The sequence below is a fragment of the Oncorhynchus kisutch genome, linkage group LG18, assembly GCF_002021735.2.
Source record: "Oncorhynchus kisutch isolate 150728-3 linkage group LG18, Okis_V2, whole genome shotgun sequence".
NCBI classification, from domain to species: Eukaryota; Metazoa; Chordata; class Actinopteri; order Salmoniformes; family Salmonidae; genus Oncorhynchus; species Oncorhynchus kisutch.
In genome coordinates this window covers 58,530,659-58,553,487 of record NC_034191.2, presented here as the reverse complement: position 1 = coordinate 58,553,487, position 22,829 = coordinate 58,530,659, and the positions used below count along the sequence as shown (strand labels likewise).

The window sequence follows — 22,829 nt, the reverse complement described above, 5'->3', positions numbered from 1 at the left end:
GTCCTTTAAGACTCAGCTTGAAGCTCCCTAACCTTTCCCGAGTTCCCCCAGCCGATACCAACCCCTCAAATGCCCCATTTCAAAAACCAACCCTCTTTTCAGACATCCTTACAATGGCTTTCATGCGTTTTATTCCCTAAATAACAGTATGAAATATTGAGTTATAGCACTGCTGACCTTTTCCTCTCTCTCTCTCTCTCTCTCTCTCTCTCTCTCTCTCTCTCTCTCTCTCTCTCTCTCTCTCTCTTTCTCTCTCGCTCTCCCCATCTCTCTCTCTCTCTCTCCCCATTTCTCTCTATCTCTCTATCTCGCTCTCCCCATCTCTCTCTCTCTCTCTCTCCCATTCTCTCTCCCCATTTCTCTCTCTCTCTCTCTCTCTCTCTCTCTCTCTCTTTCTCTCTCGCTCTCCCCATCTCTCTCTCTCTCTCTCCCCATTTCTCTCTATCTCTCTATCTCGCTCTCCCCATCTCTCTCTCTCTCTCTCTCCCCATTTCTCTCTCTCTCCCCATTTCTCTCTCTCTCTCTCTTTCTCTCTCGCTCTCCCCATCTCTCTCTCTCTCTCTCCCCATTTCTCTCTATCTCTCTATCTCGCTCTCCCCATCTCTCTCTCTCTCTCTCCCCATTTCTCTCTCTCTCTCTCTCGCTCTCCCCATTTTTCTCTCTCTCTCTCTCTCGCTCTCCCCATTTCTCTCTCTCTCTCTCTCTCTCTCCCCATCTCTCTCTCTCTCTCCCCTTCTCTCTCTCTCTCTCTCTCTCTCTCCCCATCTCTCTCTCTCCCCATCTCTCTCTCCCCATCTCTCTCTCCCCATCTTTCTCTCTCCCCATCTTTCTCTCTCCCCCATCTCTCTCTCTCTCCCCATTTCTCTCTCTCTCTCTCTCTCTCTCTCTCTCTCTCTCTCTCTCTCTATCTCTCCCCATCTCTCTCTCTCCCCATCTCTCTCTCTCCCCATCTCTCTCTCTCTCCCCATCTCTCTCTCTCTCCCCATCTCTCTTTCTCTCCCCATCTCTCTCTCTCTATCTCTCTCCCATCTCTCTCTCTCTCCCTGCCTCTCTCCATCCCCCTCCCTCCCTGTCTCTCTCCGTCCCTCCTCCCTACCTCTATCCGTCCCTCCTCTCCAGGATCCAGGCGAAGACGAGGGAGTTCCGTGAACGTCAAGCGTTGGTGGCGAGGGAGAGGGAGTACGCTGAGATCCTGGACATCAACCCCAACCTGAACTGCACCTTCAGCTCCAACGAAGACGAGGAGCACCCCTACGCAGGCATCGGCTCCCTGGACGGGTCATCCGAAGACAGCAGACAGGAGCCCCACCAAGGGCCCCAGCCCCCCCAGGACAGCGGTCCAGACCAGCCCGACCTGGAAGCCCTCTATGCCCAGGTCAACAAGCCTCGCAACGGACACCCTCCCTCAGCTGACAGGTAGGGGGCACCGCTACCCACCACCTACACCAGCAACTCTAAAAACAGCCAGCAACTAACAGCATCATCAACAACAGCAACACCTCACCTCCATCTCATACAACACTACCACCCACAACCAACAACACCATCAACAACAACACCACCACCTCCTCCCAAAACCAACAATGCTATCAACACCACCACCACCTCCCAAAACCAACAACACCATCAACACCACAACCACCACCACCCAAAACCAACAATACCATCAACACCATCAACACCACCACCACCCAAAACCAACAACACCATCAACACCACCACCACCCAAAACCAACAACACCACAACCACCACCACCCAAAACCAACAACACCATCAACACCACAACCACCACCCAAAACCAACAACACCATCAACACCACAACCACCACCACCCAAAACCAACAACACCATCAACACCACCACCACCCAAAACCAACAACACCACAACCACCACCACCCATAACCAACAACACTATCAACACCACCACCACCCAAAACCAACAACACCATCAACAACAACAACACCACCCAAAACCAACAAAACCATAAAAAACAGCACCAACACCTAAACCCAACAACACCATCAAAAGCAACCGACCACCAGCGCCACCATCACCACCTGGCTCATCTACAATGCACACAGACAGACACACACAACCATGGTCTTCCATTTAAACCTCATTTATAAAAGATGGGGTGTCTGTATTTCTTTCTCCTTTTCAAATTGTTTTATTTGTCACACATGTCACACATACTGTGCAAGAATACCTCAGGCAGGTTTTTACACTGTGTCCCTTAGGCACTGCGAGACCCAGGTAGACTGTGGCTTCTTACAGTGGGGGCAAATCCGTCAATAATTCTGTTCTCAGGGTGTGAAAAATGTAATATCAGAACAACGCTCACTTTTATTGTCCAGGGTCATGTCTAATCCTCCCCTGCTTCCACACACCTTGTCTGGTGGCGCTCTGCATCACTGTCAATGCGTGTGCACACACGCACACACACACACACACACACACCACTGTCAGTAAAGCTTCTCCGGCCAATAAGGGAGAAGGTCATCTATAAACCCAGGAGTCAACAGGAATATATGATGTGATAAAAAATCCAGCTTGGTGTTATTACATTGTTTAGCTATGTTAATTAGTGTGAGGAAGGCATTGGTATTCTGAAGAGCTATTTTGAAGATGCTTCTATGTGCTTGGGCTTTTTGACTTCGTTTTCTTTACTCTGGCTTTTGTTGGTAGTACATTGGCTTATTACAAATGAACCCTATTCCCTTCATAGTGCACTACTTTTGACCAGGGCCTATACAGTTCAGGGAATAACGTGTCATTTGGGACACAGACATTGTATTACTGACACATTGCCAGTGATCTGTTAAAAGCATCCAATGCTGGGAGTCTTTTTGTTTGGCAAAAATGCTGTGTTTTCAGTTCCCCACTAGCTGATGATGGGAACTGCTTTAGTTTCCCAAAACAAAAAAAGGAAGGAAGGCAAATATTTATCACAAACACAAGTTTCATAAATATGGCAAAAAGTATGTCATGTCGAGGGACCAAAGTTCTCAGCTGCATTTCTCACCGCTCTCTACAATCTGATATTTAAGACATGCTCCGGTACTTTGGCGACTAAGAAAGTATTTTTTTAACCTCCCGCTTTGGGCTGGATGTATCACTGTGTAGTTCATACATGAAGAATTACTGTCTCTCCTCAATTAGTCACGAAATCCCGAGTTGTTTACTTCAAGCTGTGCCGCGCCATTTTCCATACATTTCTCCCCACGTGGACCATCTCCCTTACAATTCCAGTTCTAGACAATTCTTCGTTCAGCCCCTCACATTTGAGTGACAGCTTGCGAGAAGCCTGCCCAGAGTTATCCAATGAGGCCCAACGGCTCAGTGGACACAGCAGAGAGAGAGCAATGACGTGGTACACATGCACCATATATACAAAAGTATGCGGACTCCCCTTCAAATGAGTGGATTTGGCTATTTCAGCCACACCCGTTGCTGACAGATGTCTACAATTAAGCACACAGCCATGCAATCTCCATAGACAAACATTGACAGTAGAATGGCCTTACTGAAGAGCTCAGTGACTTTCAACGTGGCACCGTCATAGGCTGTCAACGTTCCAACAAGTCAGTTCGTGAAATTTCTGCCCTGCTAGAGCTTCTTCCCAGGTCAGCTTTAAGGGCTGTTATTAAGTGGAAACATCTAGGAGCAACAATGGCTCAGCCTCGAAGTAGTAGGCCACACAAGCTCACAGGACAGGACCGCCGAGTGCTGAAGCGCGTAGCTCGTAAAAATAGTCTGTCCTCGGTTGCAACACTCACTACTGAGTTCCATTCTGCCTCTGGAAGCAACGTCAGCACAAGAACTGTTCGACGGGAGCTTCATGAAAAGGGTTTCCATGGCCGAGCAGCCGCACACAAGCCTAAGATGACCATGCACAATGCCAATTGTCGACTGGAGAGGTGTGAAGATCACCGCCATTGGACTCTGGAGCAGTGGAAACGCGTTCTCTGGAGTGATGAATCACGCTTCACCATCTGGCAGTGCGACAGACGAGTCTGGGTTTGGCGGATGACAGGAAAATGCTACCTGCCCAAATGCTTAGTGCCCAACTGTAACGTTTGGTAGATGAGGAATAATGGTCTGGGACTGTTTTTCATAGTTCGGGCCCCTTAGTTCCAGTGAAGGGAAATCTTAATGCTACAGCATACAATGACATTCTAGACGATTCTGTGCTTCCAACTTTGTGGCAACAGTTTGGGGAAGGCCCTTTCCTGTTTCAGCATGACAATGCCCCCGTGAGCAAAGCGAGGTCCATGCAGAAATGGTTTATCGAGATTGGCGTGGAAGAACTTGACTGGCCTGTACAGAGCCCTGACCTCAATCCCATCGAACACCTTTGGGATGAATTGGAACGCCGACTGCGTGCCAGGCCTAATCGCTCACCAGAGCTCAACCTCAGTAATGCTCTTGTGACTGAATGGAAGCAAGTCCCCGGAGCAATGTTCCAACATCTAGTGTCCATGTACTTTTGGTCATGTAGTGTATCTGCACATGTGTGACATAGACACGTAGACACACTTTTGGCTACTACTTTCAGAACTAGGGAGGGAGATTGTCCCAGTAGGAATGTGTGTGCTTGTGTGTGAGCATGTGTGCGTGGGCTAGCGCGTCTGTGAATGTGTCTGTGTCGAGACTACCAATGAGAATTCCCGACTGCCATACTATGACAGCCCAGTAGATATGACAAGGTTATCCAACCCTCCATTAACCTGCTAAATCCATGTTCCAATACTTTCTGGGCTTAGGAAAGGCCATCAGTCCATATGTCTGATTTGAAGGTCAGTGTGGGTAGATAGTAGCATATGTTTCCTGAGGATATTGTTGTCTCATAGAGGCCAGTGAAACAGCACCAATCCTGACACTGACTGTGACCGTATTGATAAGATGTATGGTTGGCTGGAAAACAAATCTTAACATACTCAACAATACTACAACTCTTAGCATAAATCTAATATTTTTGGTCTTCGTGATACTTGTTTCTTGACGATGGCATTCAATGAGTGGCGTTGGTTTTGATAATAAAATGACATTTTGAAACCAACTGTCATTGTTCTACTAAGAGTTTCTGAGTATCTTGTCATCCCCCTCTGATGTGTGATTACCAGACGGCTGGAGTAGCTCCTGGTGGCTTCATGGTGATAATCCAATTCATTTTCCTCAGTGACACTTAGACCTATTTATAGAATGTTTCAGCTTACTGAGAAACAAGAGTTAGCGATGCACAAGCAGATGCACGATTACCCCTCTCCTCTCACTCTCTCTCTCTCTTCTACCTCTCTCCCCTTTCTCTCTCGTCATCGTCCCTTTCGCCTCGCTCTGTCTCTTCTCTCCTTCTCTCTACGCTCCCTTTCTCTCGCTCGCCTTCTATCCCTTCTCTCGCTACCCTTTCTCTCGCGATCTCTCTCTCTCTCTCTCTCTCTCTTTCTCTCCCTTTCTCTCTCCCTTTCTCTCTCCCTTTCTCTCTCTCTCTCCCTTTCTCTCTCTCTCTCTTACCCTCTCTCTCTGATTTTCCCAGTATACTAGCGAAATGGCTGCTTGTCATTACTCAGACTTTGCCAAATCTTGATTTCGCTGTTTGGAAGTGCTGTGTGTGTGCGTGTGTGTGTGTGTGTGTGTGTGTGTGGTTAGCCTCCATGTTCACAGGACACTGTAATGTTTCCTTCCATCCGTACAATTGGTGAGATTGTCGCTTGCACAGTAGTATGAATACATTAGCCCTGGTAGAAGCTCGCCAGACGGTAGATCTCTCTGGAGTTGAGACTTTCTTTTAAAGTTGCCCCTCTTATTGGGGTCTCTTGTTTCATAGGGTTATGTTTGATGCAGATAACAACATTCATATAGGCTTATTTTAGTACAGTGAGATTAAAGCTGAAACATAAGTATTTCGGTATGGAGACTGGGTGTCTGAGTCTAAAATATTCATAAGTCAAAATAGGTACCAGAATTCTGTCTGTAGCTGCTATCGTTGCATTGTTTGGATTTGATATTAAATATGCACCCTATGTTAGAGGTGCGTTTTTGGTTTTGCACCTCTGGCTGATTTGCATATCTCGTGTATGCCAGCCTCAGTGGAATGCCTGTAATATTTGTCTGTGTGTCTGCGAGATTAATAATATGCATTCATTTTTACTTAGCTCAAAGGCTCAGTATTTATACGACTACAGCAAATACATTCACATTCAAGACTGGCGTCATTTTCCTTGTCAAAACAAACATAAACAGTCATTTGCATTTTTAAATTAAAGTTAATGGAACTTTCATAGACTCAAATACAAAGAAGGAACACTGAAGAATTTCAAATTGGATTTGACTGCTACTCAAATATAAAGTGGGCTAAGTGGCATTTTGAAGTACAGTTTTAAATACATTTTGAGGTGCTAATTTCCATAAAGGTTTGAAAAACATTCCTCTCTGCTGAAGTTTTAGTTTGCCTCACAGAATTCAACCAAAATGAAAATATTGTCATCTTTGAAGAGGTGACAGGGAGAATGAGCTTCCTGTTTGAAGGTCACATGTCAGGAAATGGATAAGGTTCGTCCAGGGAGAGGAACTGCTTCTGTGTTGTCAGTCACCAGAATGAATGACAAGGGCAACTAGGCATTTAACCCCGGTTTGGGTACAATTACACACGCTTCTGATGGTGGCTTCTCACGGCGACAAACTTAAACCAAAGGGCCATGTTGCGGCTTTAATGTCGAGGCAATAAATAAATCAAGTGCATGTATATTCAACATGAAATTAAGATATCACTGGATGTGCTGATGCACACGCATGCCAAGGTTATTTATCCAAATGCCTGCTCCTTCTTTCACCGACCAGCAGATTTTAGCCCGTCGTGGATGGACTGAATACGAATTCACACCTTTGCAATAACATGAATGCAAACACGCATGCGGCACACAGGATATAAGATGCCAAAAACATATATAATATTGATACAGTCTTGGAAAGAGACCCTCTAAACCTGGAGAGACTGACATTAGGTTCTATTCCTCTCCATATCTTATCGGTGTCATGTTAAGGCTATTCATCTGATAATCATTTAGCATGCGGGAGACAGAGCGCAACTTCACAGTACCACTCACATTGAACGTGTTGTATTCTCCTGATTCACAGTTAGTAACACTACACTACAGCAGAGGTCACATGGTGATCACCAGATGTCTCCCCCCACTAACAGTCTCTCAATAACTCAAATGTCTCAGCTGTTCAGTTGGACAGGCTTGTGGCTGGTCTCTGGAGCAGAGCAGACACACAGTAACAGTGGATTTGTCTGTGTGAACCACAACGCGGCATCGAAGGCCAGAGGCACCAGACCCATAAGATCTCTACTTTTATTTTTTACATGGGCTGAGTGTGTGTGTGTGTGTGTGTGTGTGTGCTCTATAATAGACCCTGGCTTTAATAGTGCCCTAATGGGAAGGTCAGTGTAACGGTAAAGCCAGACTGAGTCAGACATGAGGTTTATAGACCCTGGGTGATACGGGGAGCCAAGCCGTGGCGCTTTGAATCCTGAATGTCACACTGTATCACATTTTACTGTCACTTCAGGGGACGGCAGTACAACGGAGCTCATTTGGCTGTTTATAACCGACCCATGTGTTATTGGGCCTGGCTAAATGAGAGGTGTTTTGACAACGCTGTCAGGCTCTGTAAAACTGAAGGGCACCAATTGGAAGTAGTTTTTTTTTCTTACACAGTTCGGGTCTTTATTAGGCTGTGGTAATTATTGCCTTTGTAAAAGCTGGATGATAGTCTTTCTCAACTTTGGAAGTGTATTGCTAGAGTGATACCAGATTCGTCATGAGCTCTCTTTCACTTACCTGCGCAGAAGATATATAGCTAGCTAAATAAACATTTTTTTTTGTGTTTTTTTTTTTAGTTCCTGTGTATCTGGAGACATGACCTCTTTTTTTAGACAGGCAGCTGACAAGTCAGCCCTAGCTCAATCCACCCACCAAGGACCCCTGGGTTTTTAGGTAGTTGGAGTCGGCTGCTTCTTTTCGAGCGACAACCTGACAGGTGCCAGGCTCCATGGGATTTAGGGAGAGAGGAGAGGAGCGTGAAACAAAGCGTCACCTTTTGACGCACTGATTTGATTGACTGCTACTCCCATTACGGGATACAGTCTCTAAGCCCCTTAAAGCCGGGGTGAGAGAGGCAGAGAGATGGAGAGAAGGAGAGGAAGAGAGAGACGGGCTGGTCTGAAGTAAGACGTGGCGGGCTTTGTGTAGAAAGCCCTTGAAGATGTCTGCAGCTCCAGAGGGACCTGCAAAACACAGAGAGAGAGAGAGAGAAAGAACCAGCCACAACCCATAGAGCATCACCTGTAGAGGCAGAAACACATACTGTACTGTGACGAGGTGTTTTTATCTGCTAATTTTCCTCTAAATCCACCATGCAGACCCAGACTTTGCATGGTGCTATAAATTGGATTATGAGGTGGCTAATGCATTTTCTGCAGCGGATAAAAGGTCAAAGCTTTTCATCCGGTGGAGAAACTTTTTTTTATTTTTCTGGGGGATTCTGGAGAGGGAGCGTTGTGGTTGTGAGGTGGGCGGGAGGGAGGGAAGTGAGGACGTTAAAACGTTAATCTCCTGTGAGAGACACTCTTCACACCTCAAACAGGGCTCTTTCACAGCTGCCCAGCCGTGTTAATGTCAGGCCCCCTGTAGAGTGGAGCTACCGGCTGGCTGCTAATGCAGGTCCCACCCCGGGGATCACCTTCCTCTTGCTCACCCACTTCTTCATCAGCTCACATGGACTCCTTCTCCGTCATCCTCGTTAATGCCAGGACCCCGTGCTCTGCAGAGCTACAGGCTAGCTGCTAATGTAGGTCTGACACCAGGGTCCCTCTTCCTCCTCCTCCTCCTCCTCATCCAGTTCTTATCCCTCTTTTTCATCATCAGCATTATTATTATTATTATTAAGATCAGCTCCTCACCATCACTCACCCAGATGGATTCTCCAGTGTAACCCAGGTTGAAACTGTAGGCATCAGTCTTATCTGCATCTGTCCACAAGTGTTGTAATGCCAGTTGGGGTGTTTAACACTTGGCCCCATAAAGATGGCAGGTTCAGACACCTGCATACACCATACAGTACACATGTAATGTTAACAACTGCATCATAACCTAGCGCCCTTGCATGCGTGTTTTATGTCATTGAGTGTGTATATATAGGGTATAGTGCGGCAGGTAGCCTAGCGGTTAAGAGCATTGGGCCAGTCACCGAAAGGTCGCTGGTTTGAATCCCCGAGCCGACTAGGTGAATATTCTGTCGCCGTGCCCTTGAGCAAGGCACTTAACTCTAATTGCCCCTGTAAGTCGCTCTGGATACGAGCATCTACTAAATAACCAACATGTAAAATGAACATGATTGTTTCAATGCTTCCTCGTTGTCTTATATGAATAATTAATAGTCATACTACAATTATAACATCATTTACTTAAGATAATCAAGTCCCTGTAATGTACATTGATTGCTTTGTTATTGGTTTTTGTATTGCCTGTTTGTTTGGCTCAATTAGCGCCAAATCAACAATCAATCTCAGGTGCATTTTAATGGTAAAATGTTAATTTAACATGCAATCAAAGCTGTTTTCTTATCACGTTGTGGATAGCATCCTGAGCGATTTTTGTATTAAACAAGCCGTTCTTTTAATAATTCATATGGAAACAAATGAACATGCTGAGTGAGCTCAGTGCATCTGTTTAAAGGACATACGTGTTCAAAAACGTCTTTCATCGACCTCGAGGGAATAAACATTTGTGTGTGTGTGTGTGTGTGCGTGTGCCATGCAGTAATAGATACATTGCCTTAATGGTCTGCTCTTCTGCTATGTTAATTGCAGTTACACAGCAGCAACACAGTTTTATTTACTTTCATAATTCATGGTTGTCTGTTTGAAGCGCATCTTGTTGTTCCCAAGATGCTCTCAGTAAGTATTACATCCAGCTCCTTTAGCGTCCGTCCCAAATGGCACCCTATTCTATAGTGCACTACTTTTGACAAAGGCTCCTAGGGCTCTGGCTAAAAGTAGCGCACTATGTAAGGAATAGGGTGTCATTTGGGATGCAGACTTTCTCTCTCTTCCTTTCTACATCTCCCAAGTAATACAATAGGTAAAGTAAAGACGACTTTATTGAATTTACCTGTAGGATCCCCCCCCCCCCCACCGTTTCAACTGCGGCGTTCTGAAAGTATTTTCTTTGCCTCTGACATCTGGTAATGTTTGTCATTACTCTTGTGTGTGTGTGTGTGTCCCTGAGAGGCTGAGAAACGAGTGTCACAGAAAACGTCTGGAGCACCGTTTCTCTTCAATGGAAGGGAATTGTATCCTAATTCAGAGGAAGGCATGTGATGTATAACATAGGAAGTATAGAGAGGTTGTCTTCCAGTTTGACTCATAGTAACCCGTGAGTCAGTGTTGTTGGCAGAGAGAGTGAGTTTGGCTGTTACATATAAGATGTTACGGTCATGATGATGAAAGGTGTTTTTCTCCCCAGTTCAAGTACACAGTCCACACGCACGTGCACAAACAAATCATAGAAATAGACACGGGTACAGTACACACACATTATGCTATATACAGTAAGTGCATTTACCCACAAACCCCTCACACACACACTCACACACAGACATATATAGACCCATATGTGGTGTGCATGCACCCTATCCTCCCTCCCTCCTCTATCTGAATTCCAGCGATAGCACCTCGGCCTCTAATGTAGCAAATGTACATCAGCCTTATCGCCCGGCTTATGCACAGATAGCAACTTGTATCTTCGAGGCAAAGCAAGTGAATTATCTTCTACGTCTGTTATCGCTCATTTCTTCCCCCTGCTTTGGAGAGGAGGGGGGGAGGGGAGGATAGAGGAGAGGAGAGCAGGGGAGAGCAGGAGAGGGGAGAGGAGAGGAGAGGAGAGGAGAGGAGAGGAGAGGAGAGGAGAGGAGAGGAGAGGAGAGGAGAGGAGAGGAGAGGAGAGGAGAGGAGAGGAGAGGAGAGGAGAGGAGAGGAGAGGAGAGGAGAGCCCCTGTGGGATGCGTATGATGAGATGAAAAAAAGCAGTTTATCCTTCCGTTTGTACCATTACATTAATTTAAGAAAGCAAACAGCCAGAATGAGAAGTCTCCCCATCTCCAGCTCCTACACTACAGTGTAGGTGTCCAAAATGGCACCCTATTCCCTACTGTATATAGTGCACTACTTTTGACCAGAGCCCTATGGGTCCTGGTCAAAAGTAGTGCACTATAAATGGAATAGTGTGCAATTTGGGACATAACATCTGTGTTTCACTGTTAAATGGATCAAGCTGATTTTAATGCATAGTACAGTATGTACACTGAATAAAAATATAAACACAACATGTAAATTGTTGCTTTCATGAGCTGAAATAAAAGATCCCTGAAATGTTCCACACACACAAAAAAACGTATTTCTCTCCAATTTTGTGCACAAATTCGGTTACATCACTCTTAGTGAGCATTTTCCTTTGCCAAAATAATCCATCCACCTGACAGGTGTGGCTTGTTAAGAAGCTGAACAGCATGATCATTACACAGGTGCACCTTGTGCTGGGGACAATGAAAGGCCACTCTAAAAATGTACAGTTTTTTCACACAACACAATGACACACAGATGTCCCAAGTTTTGAGGGAGCGTGCAATTGGCATGCTGACTGCATTAATGTCTGCCAGATCTGTTGCCAGAGAATATAATGTTAATTTCTCTACCGTAAGCCGTCTCCAACGTCATTTTAGAGAATTTGGCAGAACTGGAAGACCACGTGTATGGCGTCATGTGGGCGAGCGGTTTGTGGATGTCAACGTTGTGAACAGAGTGCCCCATGTTAGTGGTGGGGTTATGGTATGGGCAGGCATAAGTTACTGACAATGAATGAAAAATGTCATTTTATCAATGGAATTTTAAATGCACAGAGATACCGTAATGAGATCACGATGCCCATTGTTGTGCCATTGATCCACCGCCATCACCTCATGTTTCACCATGATAATACGCAAGGATCTGTACACAATTCCTGGAAGCTGAACATGTCCCAGTTCTTCCATGGCCTGCATACTCACCAGACATGTCACCCATTGAGCATGTTTGGGATGCTCTGGATCAACGTTTGCGACAGAATGTTCCAGTTCCCGCCAATATCCAGCAGCTTCGCACAGCCATTGAAGAGGAGTGGGACAACATTACACAGGCCACAATCAGCATCCTGATCAACTCTATGCGATGCAAATGATGGTCACACCAGATACTGTTTTTCTGATCCACACCCCTACTTTTTTTTAAGGTGTCTGTCACCAACAGATGCATATCTGTATTTCCAGTCATGTGAAATCCGTAGATTTAGGGCCTAATGAATTTATTTCAATTGACTGATTTCCTTAAAAATGTTTAAAATCTTATATTTTTGTTCAGTATATTTTATCAGTGTCCTTCAAATAGATGCCTTGCCTCAGAGATAGACTATACTGCACATAATGAGTTTTCAGCGGTAACATGAAAGGAATGTTCTCATTTAGGAACGAAAGAACGATGCTCCCTGGAAGATGAAGGGGATGGGTTGGAGGGAGGCAGGGGCCTAGTCGAGATGTGTGCACCCCGAGGGCAGTTCATTCTCAGCATTTAGCTGCAGTAGATAGAGAGTTAATCCCATGCTGCACATCTGAAGGCTTTGGGGAATCTCTGGCATCGTTCAATATTGTGCACTGGTGAAGCAATGTATGCCTTAAGAATGGGTTTTCAAAGTCCTTATGTCGCTACCCTTCAAGTAAAGACACAAACATTTATTTTTGCTTCTTAATTCAGAATATTCCATCAATGCAAAGCAAGAGCGGCGCTCAGTTTCCAAGGCTAGATTCATCTCTTGTACATAAACATGAATGGTACCGTAGATTGTTCATGACACATGAGTGGATGAGATACCCAGCAGCATTAGTTATGGTGCTTGGGTTTTTTGTCACTGGTTATTCGGACAAATCACAATTTCTCGGGTGTTAGCATCTTTTGAATACCGGAAGGGGAGGGTACATAGGGCCCATAGACTTGCAATGAGAGCGGGTGGAGCTCTTCATTCCGCTTCCGATCCTCGTTCTCTCTCTTCTCTTAACAGGTATATGGACCCTAGAACTTAATCGAGCATCTGACCAATAATGCAAGACTTTATTTCTGGGTGAATCAAGATTAATGCTAGATTGCATAATTGACAGCACAACACACACACACACACCACACGCTATAAACAAACGAACTACATTGTCATCCTAAATTGCACTTTATGAGAACTGTTTTGATTGAACACTTTGACTTGGTTTTCGGGTCACGGGGAGGAGGAGGTTCTTCCCATTTTGTGACTCGTACTGTAGCTATGCTCTGCAGTATCTCTGTGAGCCTTTTAATATCTAGACACTTCTCCCATGATGGATAACCCAATTTCATAACCTAATCATGGGTCCCACTGCAAACATAGCATCCCCAGTTTCATTTTAGATATCCTCTACTCCGACACAGAGCAACCAAAAATAGACTGGGTGATAAATGTGATTGAAAAGCAGGTGATCGAGGAGGAGAGCGGGTGACAGAGGGCTCATCACACAGCACGTCAGCAAGCAGATGACTCCCTCGGATGACTTCCTCAGATGACTTCCTCTCTCTTCTCTTTTTTTCCTTCCTGTATCTTCTATATCATACCCTTTGTCTTTCCGATACTGTAGTTCCATCTCCCAACCAAAACAATAACTAACCTAATCCCCCACATATAGTATCTAATCCCCCACACACAGTATGTAATCCCCCACATACATTATCTAATGTACAATGCATTGAGAAAGTATTCAGATCTCCCTCCTCTGCCCGTCATCAATCTACACACAGTATCCAATAATGACAAAGCAAAAATAGGTTTTTATACATCTTTGCTAATTTATATATTTTTCAAACCTTGAAATATCATATTTACAAAAGTATTCAGACCCTTTACTCAGTATTTGTTGAAACACCTTTGGCAGAGATTACAGCCTGGAAGACCACGTGTATGGTATCATGTGGGTACGTGTATGGCATCTCGGGTATGACGCTGCAAGCTTGGCACACCTGTATTTGGGTAGTTTCTCCCATTCTTCTCTGCAGATCCTCTCAAGCTCTGTCAGGTTGGATAGGGAGTGTCACTGCACAGCTATTTTCAGGTCTCTCCAGAGATGTTAGATCTGGCTGGCCACTCAAGGACATTCAGAGTCGTGTCCCGAAGCCACTCCTGTGTTGTCTTGTCTGTGTGCTTAGTGTCGTTGTCCTGTTGGAAGGTGAACCTTCGCCCCAGTCTGAGGTCCTGAGCACTCTGGAGCAGGTTTTCATCAAGGATCTCTATGTACTTTGCTACGTTCATCTTCCCCTCGATCCTGACTAGTCTCCCAGTCCCTGCCGCTGAAAAACATCCCCACAGCATGATGCTGCCACCACTATGCTTCACCGTAGGGATGGTGCCAGGTTTCCTTCAGGCATGATGCTTGGCATTCAGGCCAAAGAGTTCAATTTTGGTTTCCTCACACCATGGAATTTTGTTTCTCATTGTCTGAGAGTCTTTAGGTGCCTTTTGGCAAACATCAAACGGGCTGTCATGTGCCTTTCACTGAGGAGTGGCTTCCATCTGGCCACTCTACCATAAAGGTCTGATTGGTGGATTGCTGCAGAGATGGTTGCCCTTCTGGAAGGTTCTCCCATTTCATCAGAGGAACTCTGGAGCTCAGTCAGAGTGACCATTGGGTGTGACCGTCACTTCCCTGACCCCGATTGCTCAATTTTGGCCGGGCGGCCAGCTATAGGAAGCGTCTTGGTGGTTCCAAACTTATTCCATTTAAGAATGATGGAGGCCACTGTGTTCTTGGGGACCTTCAATGCTGCAGACATTTTTTGGTACCCTTCCCTAGATCTGTGCCTCAACACAATCCTGTCTTGAAGCTCTACGGACAATTCCTTCGACCTCATGGCTTGGTTTTCGCTCTGACATGCACTGGCAACTGCGGGACCTTATATAGACAGGTGTCTGCCTTTCCAAATCAAGGATGATCAATGGAAACAGGATGCACTTAATCTCTATTTCGGGTCTCATATCAAAGAGTCTGAATACTTATGTAAATAAGGCATTTCTGTTTTGGATTTTCAATACATTTCCAAAAATGTTGAAAAACCTGATTTCGCTTTGTCATTATAGGGTATTGTGTTTAGATTGATGAGGAAAATGTTTTTTATCTAATCAATTTTAGAATAAGGCTGTAACGTAACAAAATGTGTAAAAGGTCAAGGGGTCTGAATACTTTCCGAATGCAATGTATTTCTCATCTGTAGATTATCAATACAGGCTAAATGGTACAGCTGTATTATCTAGTTTCTGGATGTGTTTTAGCGGGTGTATTGTAGTCAGGGAAGGCATTTTGGTTGTAATTGGCTGTTGTCAGTACCAACAACTAGGCCTTTTTCTGTGGGCTGCAGGCTCCGGTCTTAACCACATAAAATCTGCCTACCTACTCTGTGCTTTTAACATGCTTTAACAATTTATGAGATAGGCCTACAGTAAGTCTGGGGAAATTTCATAAAATAGTTTTTGGTGCTATAGCTGTCAGTTTGACATTTGTGTGTGTGTGTGTATGTGTGAGTTTGTAAGTCCTAGGCAGTGTAAGCCGGATGAGGTTTAGTTTATTCTAATCTAAAGCCAGGAACATAATTAAATTTACCTTACCCACATCTCTAGCCAAGGAGCCTGTGGATGCTGTGCACTCAGTCAAAAGAATGGCATTAGTCCCCTATTTTAAGAGCAGTATCCATATTCCTTTGTCAGTCGTACTATTGTCGTTCCAATTCCCTGCGTAGAACAAGCTCCTAGCTAGCAGCAAATCGGATCTCTTGGAGAGCCGTTGTAATTACTGGGAGCTGAATGGGTGAAGACGTTCAAATCCACAGGACTGATGAGTGGCACATTCCATCTGTCTTAATCCTTGTTCACATATCAGAGATCATGTCTTGGGGAAGAAAGAGTGAAACAATCCACTGTGTGTGTGTGTGTGTGTGTGTGTGTGTGTGTGTGTGTGTGTGTGTGTGTGTGTGTGTGTGTGTGTGTGTGTGTGTGTGTGTGTGTGTGTGTGTGTGTGTGTGTGTGTGTCTTACTGTACGTGACTACATCCTGTATTGCCAGTATATGGTCCTCATTTCCTCTGTGCATGACCTCTTCTTTCCTGTCAGGTACATTAAGCAGAGCAGACCGGTTCCATGAGGCCTGGGACCTAGAGGGGAGGAGAATGGTCGTCTTCCCCCTTTACAGTGCTCCTCAGGGGTCTGCATAGAGCATTAACGGCCTCTCTATGGAGCCTCAGTGGGGATAGGAGCAGTGGTTTATCAGGCAACCTGAGACCCAGACCCAGAGGCCAGCAGCCTGCCTTAATGCCATCGGATTGGCCTGTGAAAACCACATTTGTTTAGCGCTTAGCTAGCGAGAGAATAATGACAGCCACCCTCTCTCTTATTGACTGTCTGTAATGGCAAAGTGATGTCATAAGCAGTCTTTCTGCTCTGCTGCAGACGTCTAGTCTGTATCCCAAATAGCACCCTATTCCATATACAATGCACTACTTTTAACCAAAGCCCTTTGGACCATGGTCAAAAGTAGTGAACTAAATAGGGAATAGGTTGGCATTCGGGACACAGACGTCTAGTTCCTGGTGCCAGAGGTTCTTGGGTTCTGTTTAAGAGAAATTGGCGTTGTCTTATAAAGAGGACTGGTGATGTCTCTCCCCATAAACCTGGGATGTTTTGTTTATTCCGTAATAGAATGGAAGGAAGGTTAATAACCGCTGGCATTTTAACTCAGTCAGTCTTATTGAATTGCTTCAGATGATTGGCCCAAACCCCATGCAGATCTCTGGTAAGACTAAATGTTTCTCCTCTCTTCCTACCTTCCCTGCCTCCCTCCCTCCATCGAATTCATATCCCAGATTTCTCTCTCTCTCTCTTTCTCTCTCCCTCTGTGTGACAGCTTATTCTGAGGACGTATGTGTGTGTGCGCCTTCCTCCTATCCGTTAGTTTAACTGCTGTGCGTCCAGGTGAGCGGAGCCGTGGTTAATGGGCTATAAGTGTCCCTGAGAGAGAGAGACACCATGGAACTTCTCCCCGTCACCCATATCAAGCATAAAGAATCACACTGGCCCTGTCGTTATGGCCGTCGTTAAAGGCGTCCAACATGGCCACCGTGGTTCATCTTCCTGGGTTAATAGCCATGTTTTAGTGTTACTCGGGGTATCAATTAAAACCCACATCACTTTTATGACCTGTTCTCGGAAGAGTGTGTGTGTGTGTGTGTGTGTGTGTGTGTGTGTGTGTGTGTGTGTGTGTGTGTGTGTGTGTGTGTGTGTGTGTGTGTGTGTGTGTGTGTGTGTGTGTGTGTGTGTGTGTGTGTGTGTATTCCTTTTTACTAGGGAACGTAAAAAGGTGTCGGGAATGTGAACAGTATTCTGGAAAGGTTTTTATGTCAGTGACAATATTGTTGTTGTAGAAATCCACATACCCCACACACTGCAGACAGAAAGCAATAGATGAATAATGCAAGACATTTGGATGGGAGAGAGCTTTGTGAAAGCTGAATGTAATAGACTACTCAGTACTGGAATGTGGGCCTTCTCTTCCTGCTGCTAAATCAAAGTGTTTCCATTTGGCAGACGCTTTATTCTTAGCCCAGAGAGGCTGTGTTTTGTCAATCCACCACAACTGTGACATTGACAGTAAAGCAACGAAAAAAACTGACCTCACAGTAGACAGAGAGGGAAGGCGGGACATAGAGAGGTTGATAGACAGAGAGGGAAGGCGGGACATAGAGAGGTTGATAGACAGAGAGGGAAGGCGGGACATAGAGAGGTTGATAGACAGAGAGGGAAGGCGGGACATAGAGAGGTTGATAGACAGAGAGGGAAGGCGGGACATAGAGAGGTCAAGAGAGAGCTCCTTGGCTCAACCCCTGCTAAGGAAACATCTCACATTGGAACGGTATTGTTTAAACGTGCAGAATTGGATATGAAAATATGACGGTATCCCCAACTTCCCAAGAGTCAGATGAACCTGTGGATCCCCATTTTTATGTCTCTGTGGCCAGTATGAAGGAAGTTGGGGATACCCATAGACTTCCAGTCATTGTGCTAACGCTAGTTACCATTGGCTCACAAAACTACCTCTAACTTCCTTCATACTGGACACAGAGACATACAAATGTAATCCACTACTTCCACACATCTGACTGGGGAAGTAGATTAAGGGCCTCATTGTCAAAATCCCGAAGTATCCCTTTAAATACCCAGATTTAGAAATGGAATGAGATGGTGGGTTATGGCAGTAATGAGGTCTCTCTCTCTCTCTCTCTCTCTCTCTCTCTCTCTCTCTCTCTCTCTTTCTCTTTCTCCTCTCTCTCTCTCTCTCTCTCTATCTCTCTTTCTCCTCTCTCTCTCTCTCTCTCTCTCTCTCTCTCTCTCTCTCTCTCTCTCTCTCTCTCTCTCTCTCTCCTCTTTCTCTCTCTCCTCTCTCTCTCTCCTCTTTCTCTCTCTCTTTCTCTCTCTCTCTCTCCTCTTTCTTTCTCTCTCTCCTCTTTCTTTCTCTCTCTCTCCCCTCCTCTCTCTCTCTCTCTCTCTCTCTCTCTCTCTCCCCTCCTCTCTCTCTCTCTCTCTCTCTCTCTCTCTCTCTCTCTCTCTCTCTCTCTCCCTCCCCTCTCTCTCTCTCTCTCTCTCTCTCTCTCTCTCTCTCTCTCTCTCTCTCTCTCTCTCTGTCTCTCTCTCTCTCTGTCTCTCCCCCTCTCTCGCTTTGCCTCTCTCTCTCTGCCTCCTATGTCTGTCTGTCTCTCTCTCTTAATTACCCTAGCGCTTGCTCTCCTTCTCTCTCTCTCAAACCAAGGCTAAAGATATTGAATAAAGCACTGATTCAAGGAGAGCGAGAGAAAGGAAGAAAGGAATTATATTTTTTATACGGTAGCTGCTTTGTCCTCTTTGTCTGTTTTAATGGTCTCGTGGCTATTTTGGCATCTTTTTGGGGGGCTGTTATTTAGGCCCTATGGAGGCAGTGAATAAGCACGCCAACACCGAGCGAAGGTTCAGCGTTTTCATGCTGCCCATGGAAATGAGGGGAGAGTGAAAAACTCTGTGTCACATGCACACCCTCTTCCCTCATCCCTCCCTCTTCCTCCCTCCACCACACAGCCCTCGCTGAATGAAAACCTCCAAAGCTGATTAGTCAAACTTGTGATTTCCAATTTCAAACCCCAGACACAAATCCCTGCACTTAATATCCATGGTAGAAGCGATTCGGGCCCTGCCTCTGCCCCTGTCTCTGCCTCGGCCTCCACTCGCCTTCAGGCAGGAAATTGCAGGGGGAGAAAATGGTCCTCTGTTAGCAGTTTATTCAGAGTGGATGGAGAAGAAGATGAAGGGGAGGAAGAAAAAAATAGAAGATAGAAAAGGTAGTGTTTACAATATCCCACGCTACAGAAGTTAGTGTCTCTTTAGAAGTGTTTATTTGGAACCTCCCATACTTAATGAATCCTGAAGTGACACGTTTTCACTGGAATGTTGACTCTATCTGATTTCATCCAGATTTCTATGTAAAAGGCAAGAATACAGAGACAACAGAGCGAAAAAGAGAGAGAATGAGGCAAAGAGAGATGGGAGAGGCTGAATGGAGTCTAATCTAGTCCACGGCCCTCTACCTCCCCAGTGAGGAGCAGCTGTAAGCACCTATCCCATCATTCATCTCTCTCTCCAGGCCATGGTGAGGTGCTCTGCTGTGATCTCCAACACGCTCCGTAACCCCCCCCCCCCCTTCTCACCTCCCTCCCCATAACTCACCCCCACCAGGGGCTCTTTAAACATCCCTCTTAGCCATTATTCTAACGTTAAATTAACCAGAGCGGGAAACACTGAATGAAAAGCAACCACTCCAGTGGACCATAACTCTCCAGATATCTATTAGTTAATCTCCACTAGTCGGCCATTAGGGAATGTAGGGGAAGAATGGTCGGCCATGTACTGTACGTAGAGTATTCCCCTGGGAGAGGTAAAGAGAAATGGTCCAACAATAAAGCCTGTACGGTTCATAATTCTTCACCAGAATAAGGCTGTACAGGTCATAATTCAGTGCCAGTAGAATCCTCGATGGTGGGACATAATTATGAGGTTTATATACTGGACCTGTCACCACAGCGCTATTGTGGGTTCAAGTGGGATGGCCTTTAGGTTTATTGTGTTTGATTAGGATCTGTGTTTTTGAAAATGCAGCAAGTATAAGACATTTTAAAGGCCCACTTCATGCTTTTAACAAGTTATAAAGCATTATACCTGCTGGCTTTATTTTTTATGTATTCATTTATTTGACCTTTATTTAACTAGGCAAGTCAGTTTAGGCCGTCATCTTCAGTGACGGCCTACCTCGGCCAAACCTTAACACGGACGACGCTGGGCCAATTGTGCGCCGCCATATTGGACTCCAAATCACGGCCAGTAGTGTTACAGCCTGGAATTGAACCAGGGTCTGTAGTGATCCTTCTAGCACTGAGATGCAGTGCCTTAGACCGCCGCGCCACTCGGGAGCCACTTTTGTAACACAAAATCATTGGTTGAGCCGCCATACAGTACCTATCGTAGAATGGGGATTTGGGGGTCACAAAGGGAAATTGATTAAATGGATTTATATATGTTATAGCTATTAACATGGACCATCAAGCTATTTTATTCTCTGATTCTCTAGATTTGAATAAATTGTGTAAAAATAATTGGATGAATCTTTCGAATCTGACCTTATTGACATTATCGCAATAAAAGTTATTGCACAAGATAGGCCACACATAAGGGTATGCATACCCACATGCACGCACACACATACTCTCAAAAAAGGTTTCAAGTTAACATGTCTGGAAAATACTTTCCGTGCAGCAGAACATTTTGACGTTTGGACCTTTAATTCTAGTTGGTTCTAAAGTAAATTGCTCGCAGTTATCATTCCAGGTCTGCTTGAGCACTTTTTCTCTCCTTATCCCCCATCTTCTCCTCCATCTATTTAGAACAGGAGAAAGGGGGGGGGGGGGGAATTTTTGAACCCTGAGGAGATGTCAGTCATCCATCAGAATCCCAGGTCAATTTGCCATGCTGCCAAATGTGTCACACCACCTCCTCCCCGGTGTCAGGAGTCCTCATTAAAGGGCACAGGGTAAACTAAGGAAGTGAAGGAGCTTTCCTCTTCATTATTCAGAGTCCCCTGCGACCTCCTCACCTCCTACACACACCCCGTAGCCCCAATACCCTTTATAACCCCCTCCCCCTCCCTTTACCCCCCAGGCTACCTATCTGCCCGGTGTGTATCGCACAAATGACTCTTTCATTCTCACTCTCTCCTTGTTTCAATTCAATTCGAGGGGCTTTATTGGCACGGGAAACATATGTTTCCATTGCCAGAGCAAGTGAAATAGATAATAAGCAAAAGTTAAATGAACAACGATTAATGAACAGTTAACATTATACTCACAAAAGTTCAAAAATAAGAAAGACATTTCAAATGTCATATTATGCATATGTACAGTGTTGTAATGATGTGCAAATAGTTAAAGTACCAAAAGGGAAATAAATACAAATAAATATGGGTTGTATTTACAATTTGTTCTTCACTGGTTGCCTTTTTCTCATGGCAACAGGTCACAAATCTTGCTGCTGTGATGGCACACTGTAGTATTTCACACAATAGATATGGGAGTTCATCAAAATTGGATTTGTTTTCAAATTCTTTGTGGGTCTGTGTAATCTGAGGGAAATATGTCTCTCTAATATGGTCATACGTTGGACAGGAGGTTAGGAAGTGCAGCTCAGTTTCCAAGAAGGCCCTTCTTGCCTTGTCTCTCCGATCGTTCACAACTTTGTGGAAGTAACATGTGGTGCTGATGTTATGGCCGAGCTATGTATAGTTTTTTGTGTGCTCTAGGTCCTCTAGATGAAATTTGTATTCGTAGTCCTGGCAACTACGATTTGTATTCGTAGTCCTGGCAACACCATTATTTGTATCTTACTAAGATGTACTGTCAGGGCCCAGAATCTGAGCAGATGATCTAGGTGCTGCTGTAGGCCCTCCTTTGTTGGGGACAGAGCACCAGATCATCAGCAAACAGTAGACATTTGACTTCAGACACTAGTAGGGTGAGGCCGGGTGCTGCAGACTGTTCTAATACCCTATCCAATTCGTTGATATATATGTTGAAGAGGGTGGGGCTTAAGCTGCATCCCTGTCTCACCCCCCCCCCCCCCCCCCCTCCCGGCCCTGTGGAAGTAAATATGTGTGTTCTTTGCCAATTTTAACTACACACTTGTTGTTTGTTTACATGGATTTTATAATGACGTATTTTTTCTCTTTCCACCAATTTGTATAGCAGACCCTCATGCCAAATTGAGTTGAAAGTTTATTTTAAATCAACAAAGCATGAGAAGACTTTTTGATTTTAATAAAAAAATGCATTCCCCTTTTTCTCCCCAATTTTGGGGTATCCAATTGGTAGTAACAGTCCTGTCCCATTGCTGCTACTCCCATATGGACTTGGGAGAGGCAAAGGTCGAGAGCCGTGCGTCCCCTGAAACACAACCCAGTCAAGCCGCACTGCTTTTTGACACAACACCCGCTTAACTCAGAAGCCAGCTGCACCAATGTGTCGGAGGAAACACTGTACACCTGGCGATCGTGTCAGTGTGCATTGCACCTGGCCCACCACAGGAGTCACTAGTGCGCGATGGG

At 45.2% G+C, this 22,829-nt stretch overlaps 1 protein-coding gene across 3 annotated transcripts in view; it reads left to right on the top strand.

Annotated features, from left to right (window-relative positions):
- The window catches only part of LOC109908714 (partitioning defective 3 homolog), a 536,862-nt gene that overhangs the window by 413,118 nt on the left and 100,915 nt on the right, over positions 1–22,829 (top strand). For all 3 annotated transcript variants that reach the window (XM_031796385.1, XM_031796386.1, XM_031796384.1), the window contains one exon: positions 1,120–1,416. In XM_031796385.1, coding sequence (XP_031652245.1) covers positions 1,120–1,416 — 297 coding nt within the window. The remainder of the gene's footprint in view (positions 1–1,119; positions 1,417–22,829) is intronic.